The sequence below is a fragment of the Mus caroli genome, unplaced genomic scaffold (genome assembly GCF_978045245.1).
Source record: "Mus caroli unplaced genomic scaffold, Mus_caroli_1 scaffold_17, whole genome shotgun sequence".
NCBI lineage: Eukaryota > Metazoa > Chordata > Mammalia > Rodentia > Muridae > Mus > Mus caroli.
In genome coordinates this window covers 1,200,837-1,220,870 of record NW_028227272.1, presented here as the reverse complement: position 1 = coordinate 1,220,870, position 20,034 = coordinate 1,200,837, and the positions used below count along the sequence as shown (strand labels likewise).

Sequence of the window (20,034 nt, the reverse complement as noted above, 5' to 3'; positions counted from 1 at the left end):
GAACTCACTTTGTAGACCAGGACACTGGCACTTTCTAACCCCCAGTTTTGTACACAAAATGTGTGTGCATGTTACCCTGGGTAGATATCCATAACCTTCACCAACCAAATTCTCAGTGGATTCTGAGACTCGAAGGTCAAAAACTACCAATCAAGCAGAAAGTAGTTATGGAGCTAGTGTAAAGTGCAAGGGCAGCTGGAGAGCTTGTGCATAGGTGTCAGTGATGGGAATAAGGAACATTTCAGTGAAACAAGGAGGAAGGCAAGGCACAGGGAATGAGAGGGGAGAGTTCTATAACGCATCCAGCAGCAAATGCATTCAAATATCTCCAGCACAATGACTAAGAGTATGAACTAAAAAAACAAAACAAAACAAAACAAACAACAACAACAAAACGTTGGAGCTCCTACTGCTCAAATCTCAGGCTCTGCTGTACGCGCTATAGCAACGTCATCAATCCTTATAGTGCCCAGGCTAGTCTCAAACTTGTGGGCTCAAGCCAGCCTCCCACTCACTCTTGAAATTTTCTAAGAATACAGATAGGCACCGCTGAGCCCTGCAAGAATCATTTTTATTGGAGCTAGAGAGAGAATCAGCAGTTAAGAGCTCTTGCTGTGCTTCCAGAGAGCCTACCTTTGATAGTCGACCGTTACAAGGAAACCTTGTCATAAGTGTCTGCTGTCACCAGTAGACTTTCTAAGGCCAAGACTGACTACATATTCTGTCATGTTCTGTGTCCCTGGAAATCAATCACCATAGAAGTCAGTAGAACGGCTTTGTATAGTTACCCACAATAAGCTTGGACCCGAACCAACCACCCAGCAGCACTTCCTGCACCTGCGTTTGAGCTTTTATGATATAAGCTGTCCCTGGGATGGACCCCAACATAAGAGAGACACCTTCACCAATATAAGAAACTATTTGGAATAAGACTTCCATTTAGAGTAGTGGTCTAGTAAAGTTTAAGTTCCCAAGACCTCCTTAGGAACTGACATCCTACTTGGCAGAAAAAGACATCCTGGTTGGCAAGTAAAGACATGAATGTTAGACAAGACCCATCCTGATTGACAAGTTAGGACATGAATATTATTAGACAAGGCAAGTCCCCTGCCTGCCACAGCTGACTACCCCAACCAATGGAGCAGGATAAGTGTACAACAAAGACACGTTCCTAAGGAAATCCCCTGTCTTTAAATCCGGATTGATGAAATAACTTGGCACAAATGTTTGTAGATCTTGGGCTTAAAAGCCCTGTAGTTCAGGGTAGTGGCTCAGTTCTGAAATCCTGACCATGGCCCTGGTCAACCAGTCCTGGAGCGTATGCTCAATAAACCATCCTTGTCTGACCGAGATCAATGCCTGTGTGGTTTGTGAGGCAATTCCTGGACCCCAACATTGTATGCACACAGATGAGTAGGCAGGAATAGACAGGTGAACAAAAGTAAATGTCCCAGCAGTCAAGAGTACTTGTTCCTCCTTATTCTCGAAGAAGACCCAAGTCTGATTCTCAGCACCCATGTGGTTTAAGACCCTTCACAAGGCCAGGGGATCCAACAAGTCTAACCAAGAGCAAGCACAATTACCCACTGAGCCATTTTCCCAGCCCTGCCTTCTTTCTCCCTTTCTTTCTTTCTTTTCTTATTTTGGGGGGCAGGGTCTCACTATGTAAACTATGTAAACCAAGCTGACCTTGAACTTCTGATCTTCCTCCTGAATGCTGGGACTATAGGACTATGTCACTGTGCTGGGGATGGCACCCAGGGCTTCATACATGCCTGGCAAACACTCTACCAACTGAGCTACATCCACAGCTAAAATCATTTTTAAGGGAAAAATGATGCTCACAGATATTGAGAATAAAGCTATATATCACTTGGTTATTATCATCATACACTTTAGTATGAAAAAAATTGCATTATAAAAGGTGTATTTTTGGCTGGGCAGTGGTGGTGCACATCTTTAGTCCCAGCACTTGGGAGGGAGAGGCAGGGGGATTTCTGAGTTTGAGGCCAGCCTGGTCTACAGAGTGTATTCCAGGACAGCCAGGACTACACAGAGAAACCCCGTCTCAAAAAACCAAAAATAAATAAAAATAAAAATAAAACTCAAAACAAAAGGGTAGAAAGGGAGGGAAGGAGAGAGAAGGGGGGTGAGGGAGAGAGAGAGAGAATTGAGTCTCAGTGGTCCTTATCCTTTATGGGTCGCGGGGATTATTCTCAGTTTTAGTCTAGTTAATTCTGTCCTGCTATTTCTCAGGTCATTGTAAAACCTCAGGGACCAGTATTGCAAGTCTAATCTTGCAGCAATTGAAGTGTGGTTCCTTCAGTAGGACAGCTGCGGCTCACATGACCTCCGACCAGTGTTGTAGTCCCCAGGCATCAGGGCGTGACTTCTCAGGTCGTCCTGGCATCTGAAGAAGGCGGGGCTGAAGGCCCTCGCGCTGAAGAAGGGCGACGTGGGGGCGTGCCTAGGCAGGCCGCAGGAGCTTCCGATTGGTTGTCATCAATAAGGGCGTGGCATCAGGCGACAAGCTGCTGAGGCGGCAGGCTGCGAGAGTCCAGGGCGGCTTCTCTTCATTCACCTAAGACCTGACGACCCTCGTTCTCCAGCCTGAGCTCGCTCTGTCCCAGCTGCCATGAATCGCTTCAAGGTGTCCAAGTTTCGGCATATGGAGGCCCGGCCATCCCGCCGAGAGGTGAGCCCGGCCAGTGGACCCCACTCCCTGGCTTCTGGTCCCGGATGACTGCCATTCCCAGTGCCTGCCTGTGCAGTGCACACTCTGGGTTGTGAAGACCCTCACCCCACCTCGCCCCATCTGTCCACCCGGAACTTCTCCCTTTAGATGAACCCTAGAGTCCAGGCCACCCCTTCACTGCTCAGAGGACAGAGTCCGGAGCTCTGATGACGCGCCCTAGTAGTTGGGTGATCCCGGAGGTCCGCCTGGCCGGTTCGCCCCCCCCCCCCCCGCCTCACCCACCCCCGTTACCCCAGGAGGCCTCGCAGCACTCCCAGACGCGAACAGGCCTCTGTTTCCGGTCGGCCTTGCTGGGAGCCTGGCTGGGAAACTGTCGACGCCGGTCTCCCCCTTCCAGCAGTTTAGGATCACCCCTGCTCCGGGCCGGGCTGGGGAGAGATGCATCTCTTTCTTGTGGTCTCAGTGAGAGGGAAGGTATCATCTGGAGAGGGAGCCCCTGGGGCCAGGCAGGCTTCCTCCCTCGGGTTTCTGCCACTCTTCCTTCTCTACTGGTGCAAGCTCTTCCTTTACTGGGGTGATGATACTAGCGGTTGTTGGGGCCCGGAGAAGCCTAGAGCAGGTGGATCCCAGATGGAGTGTCAAGAAGGACACTCCACTCGATGAGGCACTGGCCTTTCTCCCCCTGTGTTATTTGGACCTCTAGTGTCCCAAAGCAAGGTAGGACAACCGTGCTCCATTTTCATTCTCTGGACAGTCAGCCTTTTTGTACCTATTGTGTGCTGCTCAGCCTCTCTAAAACAGTGAACATTGTGACATTTCCCCTTCTCTGTGGAACTTAACAGCCAGCAAGCACAATCTAAATCCACTGAAGAACCAGAACACTCGGGGGGTATGTGGTGGGCTGTGATGTAAAGTATGAAGTAGAGTTGAACTTAATAGTATTGTGGAGGACAGTGCCCAGGTGGGTGGGCTTCAACAGAGGCTAGAAGAGTGACAAGAAAAAAAGCCAGTAAAGAAAAAGAAAGTGGCCGGGCAGTGGTGGCGTAGGCCTTTAATCCTAGCACTTGGGAGGCAGAGGCAGGTGGATTTCTGAGTTCAAGGCCAGCCTGGTCTACAAAGTGAGTTCCAGGGCAGCCAGGGCTACACAGAGAATCCCTGTCTTGAAAAACCAAAAAAGAAAAAGAAAGTGAACCCAGGGTGGACAGAGGCCATTAGCCAGGCAAAGCCTGGTGACAGATGAGTTACAGGGCAGCCCTTCAGAGGAAGAAGTTGAGTTTTGTTATGAGTATAGTATGGAGCCATTGAAAGCTTGAGAGGAAGTATACAGTGCTGAGATTTGGATGCAGACTATTACTAAGAGTGCAGTAATGATTAGTGGACGGATCTGGAGAGGCCTTTAGGGCTCTGTGGCTTCTCCCTGTATGGACCTCCTTCTAGTAAGTTAACAGACAGGCCCACAGAACCAGGGCCTCGGGAGTGCTTGTTACTGAGGCAAGAAGGATTGCAGATCCGTGCTTTGACACCAACAGAGGGAATGGGGTCCTTGATCTCAGTTGCAGGGCGAGCGCTCTTCTTTCCCACATGTGGGGTGTCACCATTACTGCCTTCACTCATCCAGAGAGGAGCAAGCTCTGAGGAAGCCAGATCTTTATCTTCTCTCTACTGAGTGTGACGTTCACAAGGGGTCTGTGGGCCCTGGCTTCAGCAGAGAGTAGCCACAGAAGCCACACCCATCTTCTGTTAGATTGTCACTTCTTTGCCACCTTCATACTCTTTTTTTGTTTTTTTGTTGTTTTTTTTTTTTTGTTTTTGTTTTTGAGGCAGGGTTTCTCTGTGTAGCCCTGGCTCTCCTGGAACTCACTCTGTAGACCAGACTGGCCTCAAACTCAGAAATCCACCTGCCTCTGCCTCCCAAATGCTGAGACTAAAGGCGTGCGCCACCACTGCCTGGCTCCTTCCCACTCTTTGAACTGACATATTCCCCCCAGAGACACAGGCACTTCCTCTGACAGCCGCCTCCTCATCTTATTAGGGAACTGATTTGTTAAATAGAATCACCCTCTGAGCTACTTAGATTATTTCAAGAACATTTGCTATTTTTTTAAGGGACTGAGTGGGACAGACCCCCCCCAAAAATCCAAATATCTATCCCAAAAAATACTGCTCTAATGGTGCAGCTTTAAGGGCTGAAGAAACAACTTTATTAGTAACATGTTTGCTATGCATGCATGAAGACATAACTTTGATGTCCAGAACCTAAGTGATGATGTGTGCTTACAATCATCACACACCCGCACAGACAGGAGGATGGCTGGAGCTCACTAACCAGCCAGCCTAGCAGAATTTGTGAGTTCTAGATTCAGGGAAAGACCCTGTCTCAAAAAACAAAGTGGGTGATTCCCGTGGATGACACCAGACACACACACACAGTTTCCTGGATTATGGCCGTGTCTAGGCATGAGGAGAGACCTGACACTAACCATGTTATTCCTCATTTGCAGGCCTGGATCAGTGATATTCGTGCTGTAACCACCCCCACATGCGGGAACCACATCAAATCAAGCTGCAGCTTGATCGCTTTCAACTCTGACCGCCCAGGTAGGGAGGTAGACATAGAAGAAAAGGTTCAGACATTATCATCATAGATAGGGTTAGGGAGAGGGCAAACTCCATTCATAGTGGGGAGTTGGAATGGCCTGGGCTGTGGGGAGGGGCAGGCCTTAGACCCCTATACACTGGTCAACATATAGCAGTCAGATCTTGCTTATATGTAAACTATGGTGGTGGTTCTAGCCAGGGAGGAAAGAAAATGGTGTTTCTCTTTTCAGCCATCCCTACAGACAATCCCCCTCCTTGTATTTGGACATTGGGCTGGGATTGATCACAATGAAGATTTGAAAAATCCTTGTGCAGCGTTGTGTTGCTATTTCTGCACTCCAGGAGGCTGAATCTGGAAGATTGTGAGATGCAAGCCAGCCTGAGCTACTCAGACTCCATCTCAAAGAAAACAAAAAACAGAAAAAAAGAAAAAAAAAAACCCAAAAAACAAAAACTTAAAAAAAACAAAAAACCAAAATGAGTTTTTGTGTTAGTTGAATTCCCTTGGCTGCTTGTGACAACATCGATAGACCAAGCTAGCACAGGATAAATGCCTCTTTCCTTACCAGGGCCTCTAGGCGGAGTTGGATCCAAAGCTGCTCAAGTTCTCTCCACTTGCACTCTCTAACCCCACCCCCATCCTATTGCTTTCCGATAGCATCTCACTTTATAGCCCAAGATGGCCTCCAACTTGCAGGATTTCTCTAGCCCTGTGACTGTGACTATAGGTGTAAACCACCTCACCTGTTCCCAGTTTTTCTCTTGGTCCCTCAACCCTGCTGCCTTGAGGTGCTGGCTTCCTTCTCTGGTGAGGATGGTGGGAGTGCCAGCTGATAGCCCAAAGCTGACCTCGTCCATGGTCTGTGTGAGAAAAAGAGCACCTCCTTTTCTAGTGTTCTATACATTAAGTGCAGATGGTTCAAGCTGGGGAAGACCCTAGATCACTTCAGTGTCAGGAAAAAAAGGGACAACTGGGAGAGGCTTTCAGGAGGTCACATGGCTTGGGGTCTGGAGTCCTTTGAAGGGAGATAAATGGCCACCATTAAGCTCAAAGTGAGAACCTCTGTGTTTGTTTAACAGGTGTATTGGGTGTCATATCTCTGGAAGGCCATGAGGAAAACAAGAGGCATGTGACCTACCTTGGCTGTCATTCAGGTGAGTGATGCCTGAGTCAGGAAACCTGTGACCAGGGATTCATTCTTGGTCCTGTCGCCTATGGCTTCTTGTCCTCACTGTATGTTCTGCAAAGTCCTTGGGGTCAGAAGCTGCATCTGGTTTGGGACTCTAGCCTGCAGAAAGGAAGGTAGATGTTCCAGCCCATCAGGGTGGCAGAAGGAAGTCCTGGGCCCCTGGATTTCCTTCCTGAGGACCAGACACACACCCTTATGGCTCTCAGCCGTACATGTTCTCTGGAGTCTAGCAGGGCACCTCTCATTTCTAAGCCCCCTTCCCAGCCATGCTGCTAAAAGCTACTCCAGGGAGTGGCTATGCTGAGCTGCAGGGTGGAGATGAACCCTTACAAAGGACTTTTGTCTGCTCCAGCTGCTTCGGGGGTCCTCAGCAGCCTGTGTGGCAGAATGCCCACTTTGGGGAACATTTATTATACTCTAGGCATTGGCCTAGTTGGCTTAGTCTCCGTAGCTGTAGTTTCTATGAGCTAGATCTCTTATTGAAGACCTGGGGTAAAGGAAGAGGATAAATTCTTACTCCTTAGGTAGGGTGGGTTGAAGGAGATCTGAAAGTAGGGTTCTGCTCATTGTCTGATGATGATGATTAGGTTGTTAACAACAAAAGCCAAGCTTTATGTAGAGTATGCTGAATGTTTTCTATCTAAATGTGCTTGTTTCTTGTTTTACAAGATAGGGTTTTTCTTTTTTCTTATTTTTTTTTTAAGATTTATTTATTTATTATATGTAAGTACACTGTAGCTGTCTTCAGACACTCCAGAAGAGGGCGCCAGATCTCGTTACGGATGGTTGTGAGCCACCATGTGGTTGCTGGGATTTGAACTCTGAACCTTCGGAAGAGCAGTCGGGTGCTCTTACCCACTGAGCCATCTCACCAGTCCCAAGATAGGGTTTTTCTGGGTAGCCCTGGCTGTCTTGGAACTTGCTTTGTAGACCAGGCTAGCTTTGAACTCAGAAATCCCCCTGCCTCTCCAGAGCTCCCAAGTGCTGGAACTAAAGGTGTGCACCAATATGCCTAGCCCAATCTAAATTTTGTATCAATTTCTTTATGTATGAATGTTTTACCTGCGTGTATGTCTGTGTATAACATGCATGCCAGTGCCAAGGAGGCCAGAAGAAGGCTGGGGTTGGTGTTACAGATGGCTGTGAGTGCCATGTGGACTGGGACTGAATCTGGGTCCTCTGAGAGAGCAACCTGTGCTCTTAACTGCTGAACCATCTCTCTAGCCCACTGATGCAAACTTTGAAAAAGAGTGTTGTGATGTCATTTGGATACCATATATAGACTTTGTTATAAGTGGATCATTGATCATTGTTTTTGTTTGTTTGTTTATGTGTATGGTTGTTTTGCCTGCATGTTTGTCCCACATTCATGCAGTGCCCTCAGAGGTCAGAAACTGGTGTTGGCTCTTCTGGAACTGAGGTACAGACGGCTGTTGGCTGCCTGTTTTTTACAGTTACAGGGTTGTGGGCTCCAGCGTCCTGTTTCAGAGCATTTCTGTTTATCAGGATCCCTTATGTTTAGTAGGAAGCATCATCACAGAGTCCTAGGCAGCAGTCATTTTATTCTTTACTTCTAAAACAAAGAACTGCACATGATTTTCATGGGCATAACCATCTGAGGTTGGCAGGAAAGCAGGCAGGAAACGGTTGGACCACAACCACCCAACCCAGTTCCTCTTAAGGTAACATATCCGGCCGTACCTCCAATTGTGGAAGGCTGCTGGGATTCACCCCACAAATGTCATTTTGGCTTAAGCAGCTGATCTCTCTCTCTCTCTCTCTCTCTCTCTCTCTCTCTCTCTCTCTCTCTCTCGTTTAACTGGGGAGAATATGGTGGTGCAGGATGAACCAATGCTAAGGGGATATCAGGGCTGGAGGAATGCAGTGGAGAGGAAACATGGAGGGTAGCGGGTTAAAGATGGGGCTGTGGCTGGGGCAACAAACTAGCATCACCACAGCAAGAGATGGCACTGCTGCCCTAGTGTCAGAGGAAGCAAGGAAAGTGAGATGGATGTGGAGAGGGACGCTTCCAGTGACTCATCTGGATTTCTAGCCAGCATGATAAGGCCGTAGAGCAGGCAGCTGGCATCTAAAAAGGAATTAACCTGAGTCACGGGAGTGTACCTTTACCAAGTCCTTGCACACACAGGCCTCCCTGAATCCCCATGACAACCCAGCAGTTAGTGCTGCAGTATCATCCCGACTAGAAAAATGAGGGTACCAAAACCCAAAGGGTAAGAAACATACTCAGAAGCACACAGCTGAAAAGGAGTGGGCTGACAGCTAGCTGCAGCCAGTCTTGCTTCAGAACCCGTGCTTGCCAGTGTGGTATCCTGCTGTCTTTTGTATGGTTGGAACTGTAGACGCCCCTATTACTCCATTCCTCTGGCTGCTGGGTGGTCCAAGCAGGTGTGCCCCAAGATGAATAGGCTGGAGGGCAGGTAGCTTCCAAAGAAAGAGGCTGGAGGGCAGGTAGCTTCCAAAGAAAGAGGCTAGAGGGCAGGTAGCTTCCAAAGAAAGAGGCTGGAGGGCAGGTAGCTTCCAAAGAGGCTGGAGGGCAGGTAGCTTCCAAAGTCAGGGCAGTGGCCAGGTCTTGTGTGCCCAGGGTCTCCCTGTATTGGTGTCTATGTGGGCCAGATAACACTTAGTATCTCTAGGGCAGACATTGCCCTCTGTATCTCACTGAGTTATATCCTTAACCTTTTTTATATTTTCATCACTGTTTATTTTTGAGACAGCCTCTCACTGGGTTGCCCACGCAGACTTTGAACTTTTTTATTCTTTCTGTTCCAATCTCCCAAGTAGCTAAAATTAACGGACTTAAAAGATCTATGCTACCAACCTCAACTTAGGGAGGGCTCGGGGGAGCCAGAGCTTAGTTACATGAAAGGGCAGCCTGACAGCAGGGATCCTGCAAAGAAAAACTCTAAAGTCACCACTGCACCAGAGCTACCAACTGACCCCACACACTGTTCTGGCTTCTGATTAGAGTGCTCTATTGACGGGGTTACTACTCTCCAGACATTAACAACTTGGAGTGGTTCCCTCATAAGTAAAAAGCATCAAGAAGCAAACATGAGATCAGGCACATCTAGATCCTGATTCTAGTTCTGAACCTCAGGGGTTTTTTTTAACCCAAAATGTGGGTTATTTTTCTATCTGTCTGTCTGTCTATCTGTCTGTCTATCTACCTAGCCATCTATCTATCATCTGTGATCTATGTATCTAGCTAGCTACTATTTGGGGCTTGGGGGACAGGGTTTCTATGTGTTTGTAGCCCTGGCTGTCCTGGAATTCTCTCTCTGTAGACCAGGCTGGTCTCAAACTCAGAGATCCATCTGCCTTTGCCTCCCAAATTCTGGTATGGGTTATTAGTGTTGTTGTTGTTGTGTTATTGGTGTTGGGGTGTGTGTGTGTGTGTGTGTGTGTGAAGGAGAGATACAAGAGTCAATGTTGAGGTGCACGTATGTCACAGCATGTATGGAGAACACAGCATGTATGGAAGAACAGATGACAGCTCAGGAGTTGGATCTCCTCCATTAGGAGTTCTAGGGATCAAAGCTAAGTCATCAGGCTTTGCATGGCAAATGCTTTTACCTGCAAAGGCATCTCACAGGCCCAATGTGGGCTATTTTAACACTCCTGCTGGGCTGGGGAGATGGCTGACCAGGCCGAGGCACTGTGTGCAGGCTTGACGGTATGAGTTTAGTCCTTGGGTCTCATCAAGGAACAGTAGTGAATTTACTCAATGGAGTTGACCTCTGACCTTCACATGCTGCCATGACATATGTATGCCTGCACATACATACACATACACTAACTACAATAAAATAATTAAAACACCAATATGTATACTTAACCACAACAATGTTTAAAATCAGATGAAAAAACAAGCTAGATTGGTGGCACATACTTTTAATCCTAGCACTTGAGAAAAAGACTCAGGAGTTCAAAGTCACTCCCATCAAAATAGTAATAATAATAATAATAATAACAATAATAATAGAAAAAGAGAGAGAGGGAGAGAGAGAGAGAAACTTGTTTTTTACATGTCACATCACAATGGATCTCAAAAATATAAGAAAGAAAGTCTGGAGAGAGTTAAGAGCACTGACTGCTCTTGCAGAGGATCCAGGATCAGTTCCCAATACCCATATGACTGCTCACAAGCATCTGGAACTCTAGTTCCAGGGAACCTAACATCTTCTGTCCTCTGTGGCAATCAGTCATGCAAGTGGTGTACAAACATACATGTAGGCAAAACACCCACGTGCCAGACAAAATGAATTAAGAAAGAAAGAAACAGGCCATCACTGGGAAGAGAGGCCCTTGGTCTTGCAAACTTTATCTGCCCCAGTGCAGGGGAGCACCAGGGCCAAGAAGTGGGAGTGGGGGGGTAGGGGAGCAGGGGCGGGGGGTATAGGGAACTTTCGGGATAGCATTTGAAATGTAAATGAAGAAAATATCTAATAAAAATTGAAAGAAAGAAAGACAGAAAGAGAGGGAGGGAGAGAGAGAAAGAGAAAGAGAAGGAAAGAGAGAAAGAAAGGGCTGGAGAGATGGCTTACTGGTTAAGAGCACTGACTGCTCTTCTGAAGGTCCTGAGTTCAAATTCCAGGAACCACATGGTGGCTCACAACCATCCATAACGAGATCTGACTCCATCCTCTGGAGTGTCTGAAGACAGCTACAGTGTACTTACATAGAATAAATAAATAAATATTTTTTAAAAAGAAAGAAAGAGAGAGAGAGAAACAAACTGGTCAGAAAGACTCTGTACTATACTGTGTGATTCTGCATGAAGGCACAGAGTAGGGCCATCAAACGTTTTCTATAAAGTTCAAGGGAGTTTGTATGTTAGTCTGCCAAGATTTCTGCCCCAAGTACTCAACTCTGGGTAGCAGTTGCATGGAAGTAGTAGAGGGTGTGCTTAGCACACACAATGCCCTGGGTTTGATCCTCAACACTTAAAAAAAAAAGAAAAGAAGCTGGGTAGTAGTGGTGCACACTTTTATCTCAGTACCCAGGAGGCAGAGGCAGATGGATCTCTCTGAGTTTGAAGCCAGCCTAGTCTACTGAACAAGTTCCAGGACAGCCAGGGATACACAGTGAAACCCCATCTCAAAAAACAAACAACAACAGCAAAACCTCCAAAGGTACGTAACGTGCAGTTTGTTGCTAGAAGCAACACAGACCACACACATGGTAGAGCTATACTCTAATATAATTACAGAAAGAGCAGCCAAAGGACTCACCAGGATATATGTTGTAGGAAGAGACCTAGATGTGTCTAGAAAGAATGTGGCTTATTAATGTGGGTGAAAGTGATGCCGGGCAGTGGTGGCACACGCCTTTAATCCCAGCACTTGGGAGGCAGAGGCAGGTGGATTTCTGAGTTCGAGGCCAGCCTGGTCTACAGAGTGAGTTCCAGGACAGCCAGGGCTATACAGAGAAACCCTGACTAGGAAAAAACAAAAAAGAAAGTGACAGTACTGGAACTCTGTAGGGAGCGCATTGGGTCTGAAAGGGATATTCAGCACGTCTGATTGCTTCTCCCACACAGACCTGGTCACTGACCTGGACTTCTCACCCTTTGATGACTTCCTCCTGGCCTCCGGTTCAGCTGATAGGACGGTGAGTGGGGCTGGTTCCAAGAGCTGCCTATGACCCACCCCTTACACCCTGGGGTCTCCAAGCAGCCCTGGCTTCTGTTTATGCCCTTGCTCGCCACAAGTGCCTTCTCAGAGCTGCTGCTGTGATCTGCCCTTACAGTAGATGATTGCCCTGGGGGGAGCAGGCTAGGGTGGTGTGTGAGGCCAAAGGGGAGTTCAGAACCCATGCCCTGACTCACAGCCCATCCTTGCTGTTCTCTGATCACGTCCTATGCTTCCTGAGTTGGGCTCTCTCCCTCTCCATGGCAAGATATGTGGTTACCTAACTCCAGCAGCTAAGGCAGGTGAGACACCTTGTCCTCTTGTGGACAGGCCTTGTTTCAGCATGGGACCTTTCTGCTAGGACCAGGATAGCTTTGGGCAGGTCTGGCTATTGTAGTGTCTCTCAGCACCTGGATCGTAAACTCGATCTTTCTTTCAGATAAAGCTCTGGCGTCTGTCTGGCACTGGAGAAGGGCTTCCCTCTGTGCCTGGAGTGGTGCTGGGTCCTGAGGAGCTGCCCGTGGAGGTACTGCAGTTCCACCCCACTGTAGACGGTGTTCTGGTGAGCACAGCTGGCAAGACTGTGAAGGTCTGGGATGTAGCCAAGCAGCAGCCCCTGACAGGTACGGTCGGTCACTCTGGAAGGGCTCCCCTTCTCTGGCAGCCCCTGTCTAGACAGCCCTCCCTTCTCTATTGGTGTTTTTGGTAGTGTTTAAAAAAAAAAGTAATCCCAGCACTTGGGAGGCAGAGGCAGGCGGATTTCTGAGTTCAAGGCCAGCCTGGTCTACAGAGTGAGTTCCAGGACAGCCAGGGCTACACAGAGAAACCCTGTCTTGAAAAACCAAAAAAAAAAAAAAATCAAGGATGGGGTACAACTCAATGGTGAGTGCTTGCTTGCCTTGCATTTCTGAGGTCCTGGGTTCCATCCCCAACCACCTACAAAAGATGACTAGCATAGGGTATACATTCTAAAGCCTTATAATGAGTAGTATATCACTGTCCGCTTCCAGCAGGCATCTATTGTACTCCAAACCCCCAAACTACAGAAGGAGGAGGGAGCTGGAAAGCAGTGGTGGTGGCAGTGCCGGGGTTGGGGATGTGTTAGAGCCAGCAAATGTACCTGGGAAATGAGAGCCACGCTGGGGAGCAGGGAATCTCGGAAGCTTTTTCCTGAGGGGGTGGGAGACCAGGCTGGCCTTTGCCCACTGAGTACTGGGATTAAAGGTATGCAGCAGCCTCGGAGGGTTATCAAATAGAGGCATATCCTGGTGAGGGCAGGCTTAAAGAAGGAAGCCTATAGATGCATCTGTAGCATGTCTGGATAAAGCTGCTGTCCCCACCCCCTGCAGGCTGAAAGACCATCATTGCTGCTGACTTTGCAACTGGGGTTGCCCCAAGGCAGGCCTCCCCTCACCTACTCCCCTGATGCTGCCCTCACCCCCTGGTGCTTAACCTTGGCTGTTTTCCTGCAGAGTTGGAGGCCCACACGGACCTGGTGCAGAGTGCTGCTTGGAGCCGGGATGGAGCCATTGTGGGCACAGCATGTAAGGTAAGCAGGCAGCAAGCAGTCTTTTTTTTTTTTTTTTTAAAGATTTATTTATTTATTATATGTAAGTACACTGTAGCTGTCTTCAGACACTCCAGAGGAGGGAGTCAGATCTCGTTATGGATGGTTGTGAGCCATCATGTGGTTGCTGGGATTTGAACTCTAGACCTTCGGAACAGCAGTCGGGTGCTCTTACCCACTGAGCCATCTCATCAGCCCGCAAGCAGTCTTAAAACGTCATGTGGGGCTGGTGTGATCAGCCTTGTATGCTTAACAATATGGGCTGAAGAGCCAAGTCAGGATTGGCATTTTGTTTTGTTTTGTTTTGTTTTGTTTTTTCGAGACAGGGTTTCTCTGTGTAGTCCTGGCTGTCCTGGAACTCACTTTGTGGACCAGGCTGGCCTTAAACTTAGAAATCTGCCTGCCTCTGCTTCCCGAGTGCTGGGACTAAAGGCGTGGCGCCACCACCTAGGTCCTAGGGATTGGCATTTTTGAGCTCCCTGCTCCATCAGAGGCCCCACTAGAGGGGCTTGAGGAAAGTTCATGCTGCCTCCTGCTGGCCTGTGCCGTTTGGTTTGACTTTGCCTATGAGCAAAGCCATATCAGCTGCCCGAATAGTTTATCCAAATAGCCTTCTGTAACATCCAACTTGCTTCAAGGACAGTACAGATAACTGGGCAGATATGACCTGTAACTTAACCTCTGAAAGGGACATAGTGCTTTGAACTGATCAGATTGGTCATAGGGATATGGCCTCAGCCAGAGGCAGAGGATGAAAACCCTGGAGAGTTCATTCCCGGGGCAGGAATGGCAGAGTGAGCGTGTGTCTGTGGAACATTTGGAGACACTGCCGAGCCTTCAGGAGTAAGAGCTGGTGGTCTTGCGGTGGCAGTGAACAGGAAGGAAGGTTAGGGCCTGAGGGGTGGGTAGCCTGCTGTATCTTGCAAGGCAAAGTTAGATGGAGAGCTTCCTCTTCAGGAAAACACCAAATGGCGGATTACGCCGGTGCAGTGGGAGGGCCAGGAGGACCCGGGGGCCCAGGATTAGGAGGCCACAGCGGCGGCTTCTGTGGAGGATTCGGCAGCGGTCTTAGGGGCCTCGGTCATGGCCGAGGCCGTGGCCGTGGTCGAGGCCGCGGGGCTCGTAGAGGTAAAGCTGAAGACAAGGAGTGGATCCCCGTCACCAAGCTGGGCCGCCTGGTTAAGGACATGAAGATCAAGTCCTTGGAGGAGATCTACCTGTTCTCCCTGCCCTTAATTAAGGAGTCTGAGATCATTGACTTCTTCCTGGGTGCATCCCTAAAGGATAAGGTTCTGAAAACCATGCCAGTGCAGAAGCAGACTCGGGCTGGCCAGCGGACCAGGTTCAAGGCATTCATCTCTATTGGGGACTACAATGGTCACGTTGGTCTTGGTGTTAAGTGCTCCAAGGAGGTTGCCACTGCCATCTGAGGGACCATCATCTTGGCCAAGCTTTCCATCGTCCCTGTGTGGAGAGGCTACTGGGGGAATAAGATTTGCAAGCCCCACACTGTTCCATGCAAGGTGATAGGCCGCTGTGGCTCTGTGCTAGTGCGTCTCATCCCTGCCCCCAGGGGGCACTGGCATTGTCTCTGCTCCTGTGCCCAAGAAGCTCCAGATGATGGCTGGCATAGATGACTGCTACACTTCAGCCAGAGGCTGCACTGCCACCCTGGGCAACTTTGCTAAGGCTACCTTTGATGCCATCTCCAAGACTTACAGCTACCTGACCCCCGACCTCTGGAAAGAGATTGTGTTCACCAAGTCTCCTTATCAGGAATTCACTGATCATCTTGTGAAAACCCACACCAGAGTCTCTGTTCAGAGGACCCAGGCTCCAGCTGTGGCTACTACATAAGGATTTTGTACAAGAAAAATAAAAGAATTAAGTCTGCTAAACAAAAAAAGTTAGATGGAGAAAGCCAAGCCCAGGAGACTCACGCTAGTTCCCCACAGGAAGACATTTCCTCTCTGTACCCAGAGCTCATAGCTGTTTCCCAGGCAGAAGGCACAGTAAAGTTATGAGCTTATAAAGTGACCCGTGCTCCTTCCCCTCTTTTCCAGACCTAGGTGTGCTACCTGTGGGGATGTACCATCTCTTCCAGGCTGGCCCCTAGCACATGCTAGGACTAGAAGGTACCTTGATCATGTGCCACTTCTGCTTTCCTTTGCTGGAAAGGTGTCTTGAGACCCTGGGAGGAAGTATTAGCTTTACTGATATAGTACTGATAGCAGGAGGCTGCCCCTTATGACCACAGGCTGGGTGGAGATGCCCAGAGTGGTAGGTAAGCTCACCCCATGAGACAGAGTCAGAGCCCCTCTTTGCCAGCAGTTGTAGACTAGGCTTTGGCCCAACAGCTTTTTGCTGTTGCTGCTTGTGCTGCCAAAATGGCATGACATTTTCCATCAGGGGTATCTGAGTCCTGTCTTACCACTGCTAAAGCAGGGCAGCTCAGCCTCCTCTCTGAGCACTCAGGCCAATCCTAATGACTGAGAGAAGAAAACAGAGCCACTAGAGGGCGCACAACCATCACACATGGCAGGCTTGGCTGCTGTGAGCGCAAGGCCAGCCTGCTCTGAACCTGGTTTGCACCCAGCCTTAAACTGTTAGACTTAGTGGTTCTCTGTGGAGTTTGTTGCCTCCCTCTGAGGGAAGCTGCTGGGACCTGGTCATTGCTCAGTGGACCTTGTTTGCACAGGTCACAAAGCTGGTCAGTGGTGGGGTTAGCATTTGAATGTATGCATGCAGCTCTCCTCAGCAGTTGTAGCCCTGCTGAGTGAGAAGTGTTTTCTCTCCAGTTTAGGAACTTTCCATCTCCCATCCTGTTCGTCCTTGTGGCTGTTTCCCCCATTCTGAATCTCTAACATTCTTCTCTGCCCTCTGCTGTCACTGTTGTGCTCACCCTTACTCTGCCTCTCCTCCTCGTCCTCCTCCTCCTCCTCTTCGTGGCTGATCCCATGTCGCATGGCCCCAGGAGCCCTGACTGTTGGGGGCAATGCTGCTCAGGACCCAAGCCCCAAACTGTGCTTGGTGCAGAACAAAGTGCAGTTGCGAAATCTTTTCCAGAAGACCTTGGGCCTCCCTGACTGCCCTAGCAGACCTAGGTACCCAGCCCTGTCTAGCCACTATGTGCCTCCTGCAGCTCAGTTTTGCCCTCTGCTCCTCCATCTCCCCTATCTGCTTCACTGTGTGTCTTCCCCTCACACCACGCACCAGCAAGCCTGTCTCAGCATCTTGATGGGATTTTCCACCTTGTCTCGTACTTGTCTTTTGAGCTTCAACTAAGGTTTCTTCCAGGCTTTTTTGTGAGTCTCCGGCTGGAGACCACAGCCCTTTGCTGTGAACTTCGTCCTTACTGGAACTGGCTGTTCACTGTTCCATCTCAAGCACAGACGCCAGCTGTGCACAGAGCAAGCATTAACTCGGCTTCCCTTATATTTGACCTTTTATTCATTTATTGATATGTTTTAAGATCTGGTTTTGTTAGGCTGGGCGTGGTGGTGCACGCCTTTAATCCCAGCATTCGGGAGGCAGAGGCAGGCGGATTTCTGAGTTCGAGGCCAGCCTGGTCTACAATGTGAGTTCCAGGACAGCCAGGACTATACAGAGAAACCCTGTCTCGAAAAACCAAAAAAAAAAAAAAAAAAAAAAAAATCTGTTTTTGTTTGCATATTTTGGTTTTTTATGTGTATATGTGTTTTGTCTGTATGTGTGTCTGTGTACCTTATAGGTGCCTGGTGCCCATGGATCCCTGGAACTGGAGTTACAGATGGTTGTAAACAGATATGTGTGTGCTGGGAATTGAACTTGAGTCCTCTGGAATAATATCCAGTGCTCTAAACTGCTGAGCCATCTCTCTAGCACCCTCAAAATATATTCTGAGGCAGGGTCTCAGGTTATAGTTTAAGCCTTAGTCTGTAGCTCAAGCTGCCCTGTAACTTCACTTACATAATCCAAGTTGGTACCAGAGTCCAAGTGATCTGCTTCCACTTTCTGACCACCAGGATTATAGGTGCGAGTCACCCTTCTTGGCAGTTTTAGTTTTATTTAACAGACTGTTTTGTAGAGGAGATATAGCAGGAAATACAGAAAGTTCATATGCTTCCCCCCCACACCAACTTCCTTTGTCACCTTGTTGTGTGGGATGAATCGTTTGAGTTGGGTTCTTACCACACACCCCTGACTGACCTGGAGCTGGCTCCATAGCGCATCAGATGGACCTCATGGGCAGCCGCCTGCCTCTGACCTGGAGCTGGCTCCAGAGATCAGACAGACCTCATGGGCAGCCGCCTGCCTCTGACCTGGAGCTGGCTCCATAGATCACACTGACCTCATGGGGCAGCCGCCTGCCTCTGACCTGGAGCTGGCTCCAGAGATCAGACGGACCTCATGGGCAGCCGCCTGCCTCTGACCTGGAGCTGGCTCTAGAGATCACACTGACCTCATGGGCAGCTGCCTGCCTCTGACCTGGAGCTGGCTCCATCGATCACACTGACCTCACGGACAGCCGCCTGCCTCTGCCTCCTGAGTGTTGGGGTTAAAGGTGTGTGCCTCCATGCTCAGATCTGTTACTGTAGTTTATATAACCCAGGCCGACCTTGAATTTGGAAACCTACTGCCTCAGCCTCGCAAGTGCTGGGATCACCAAAGTATCTCAGGCCTGCTTCTCCTTACTACCTTGTGCATTAGTTAGATACATTGTTACAATTATATAAACATTGATGAATTATTAGAAGCTGAAGTCCAGTTTTCATGAGGTTGTTTGCTGATGTGTTTCCATGTTGGAGAGGGGTGTGCAGTACATGTAGACCGGACATTGGTGACTTTCTCTATCACTGTCCACCTTTCCCCCAGTATATATTCATTTTCTTATTTTCTTTTCTGTGTAAGAGTTTTGCCTGCATATTTGTATGCTCAGCAGTGCATGCTTGGTGCTCATGGAGGTCAGAAGAGGGCAATGGACCCCTGCAGTTGGAGTCAGCAATGGTTGTGAACTACCATGAGAGCTGGGGATTGTTGAACCTGGTCCTCTTTGACATCGATAAGAGCACTTAACTACTGAGTCAGCATTTCACGCCCCCAAACCGGGCATGATGCATGCTTTTATTCCCAGCAGTCCTGAGGCAGAGGCAGGGAGGTCTCTCCAAGTTCAAAGCCAGCCTGGTCTACATAGTGAATCCCAGGACAATTAGGGCTAATATAGAGAGACCTTGTCTTTAAAAACTGAAAAGAAAGAAGTTATTTTGTGCTTGTGCCACGGTACACAAGTTGGGTAGGTCAGAGGATGACTTTATGGAGTCAGTTTCCTCCTCCCACCTGTACTATGGTTCCAGGATTCAAACTCAGATCTTCAGGCTTACACGGTATCTTAGTTAGGGTTGCTATTGCTGAGATAGAATACCGCCTTCAAAAGCGACCTGGGAGGACACTCATTACATCTCACTTGTAGGTCACACGCATCACTAAGGGGAGTCAGGAGTAACTCAGGGCAGGGACTATCACAGAAGCCATGGAGGGTGCTGCTTGCTTCCTGACTTGCTCTTCATGGCTTGTTCAGACTGCTTTCTTACACCATCCAGGACGATGTACCCAGAGGAGGCACCACCCCCAGTGAGTTGGGCCCTCCCATGAGAATCATTAGTCAAGAGAATTACCTACAGGAAATCTGATGGGAGACTTTTCTCAAATGAGGTAGTTCTTCCCATGTAACTCTTGCTTGTGTTGAGTTGACTAAAAACCCAACCAGGATCCATAGCAAGTACCTTTATCAGCATGCTGAGCCATCTCACCAACCCCTCTACCCCATTTTATTTATTTAGGTGGGGTCTCACTCTGTAGCCTTGGCTGGTGTCTTAGTTAGGGTTTTACTGCTGTGAACAGACACTATGACCAAGGCAAGTCTTATAAAGGACTACATTTAATTGGGGCTGGCTTACAGGCTCAGAGATTCAGTCCATTATCATCAAGGTGGGAACATGGTGACATTTAGGCAGGCATGGTGCAAGAGGAGCTGAAAGTTCTACATCTTCATCTAAAGGCTACTAGCAACAGACTGACTTCCAGGCAGCTAGGATAAGGGTCTTAAAGCCCATTCCCACAGTGACACACCTACTCCAATAAGGCCACACCTCCAAATAGTGCCACTCCCTGAGCCAAGCATATGCAAACCATCCCAGCTGGTCTGGGGCTCACTGTGTAGAACCACTGTGCCCAGCCCATCCATCACTGTCTGTCTCAGTGAACCTAAAGCTTACCAATTGGCTAACCTGGATCTTTCTGCCTCCATCTTCTGGTGCTTGGATTATAGATGTGCATTGCTGTGCCTGGTTT

At 48.7% G+C, this 20,034-nt stretch overlaps 1 protein-coding gene and 1 pseudogene across 1 annotated transcript in view; both read left to right on the top strand.

Moving 5' to 3' along the window:
- The first annotated feature begins 2,497 nt into the window (after nt 1-2,497).
- The window catches only part of Coro7 (coronin 7), a 54,731-nt gene continuing 37,194 nt past the window's right edge, over nt 2,498-20,034 (top strand). The window contains exons 1-6 of the mRNA XM_021185519.2: nt 2,498-2,695; nt 5,197-5,293; nt 6,374-6,448; nt 12,047-12,117; nt 12,577-12,760; nt 13,610-13,686. Of these exons, the coding sequence (XP_021041178.1) occupies nt 2,636-2,695; nt 5,197-5,293; nt 6,374-6,448; nt 12,047-12,117; nt 12,577-12,760; nt 13,610-13,686 (564 nt within the window). The 5' untranslated portion in view covers nt 2,498-2,635. The remainder of the gene's footprint in view (nt 2,696-5,196; nt 5,294-6,373; nt 6,449-12,046; nt 12,118-12,576; nt 12,761-13,609; nt 13,687-20,034) is intronic.
- Nucleotides 14,589-15,650, top strand: LOC110311940 (small ribosomal subunit protein uS5 pseudogene; annotated as a pseudogene).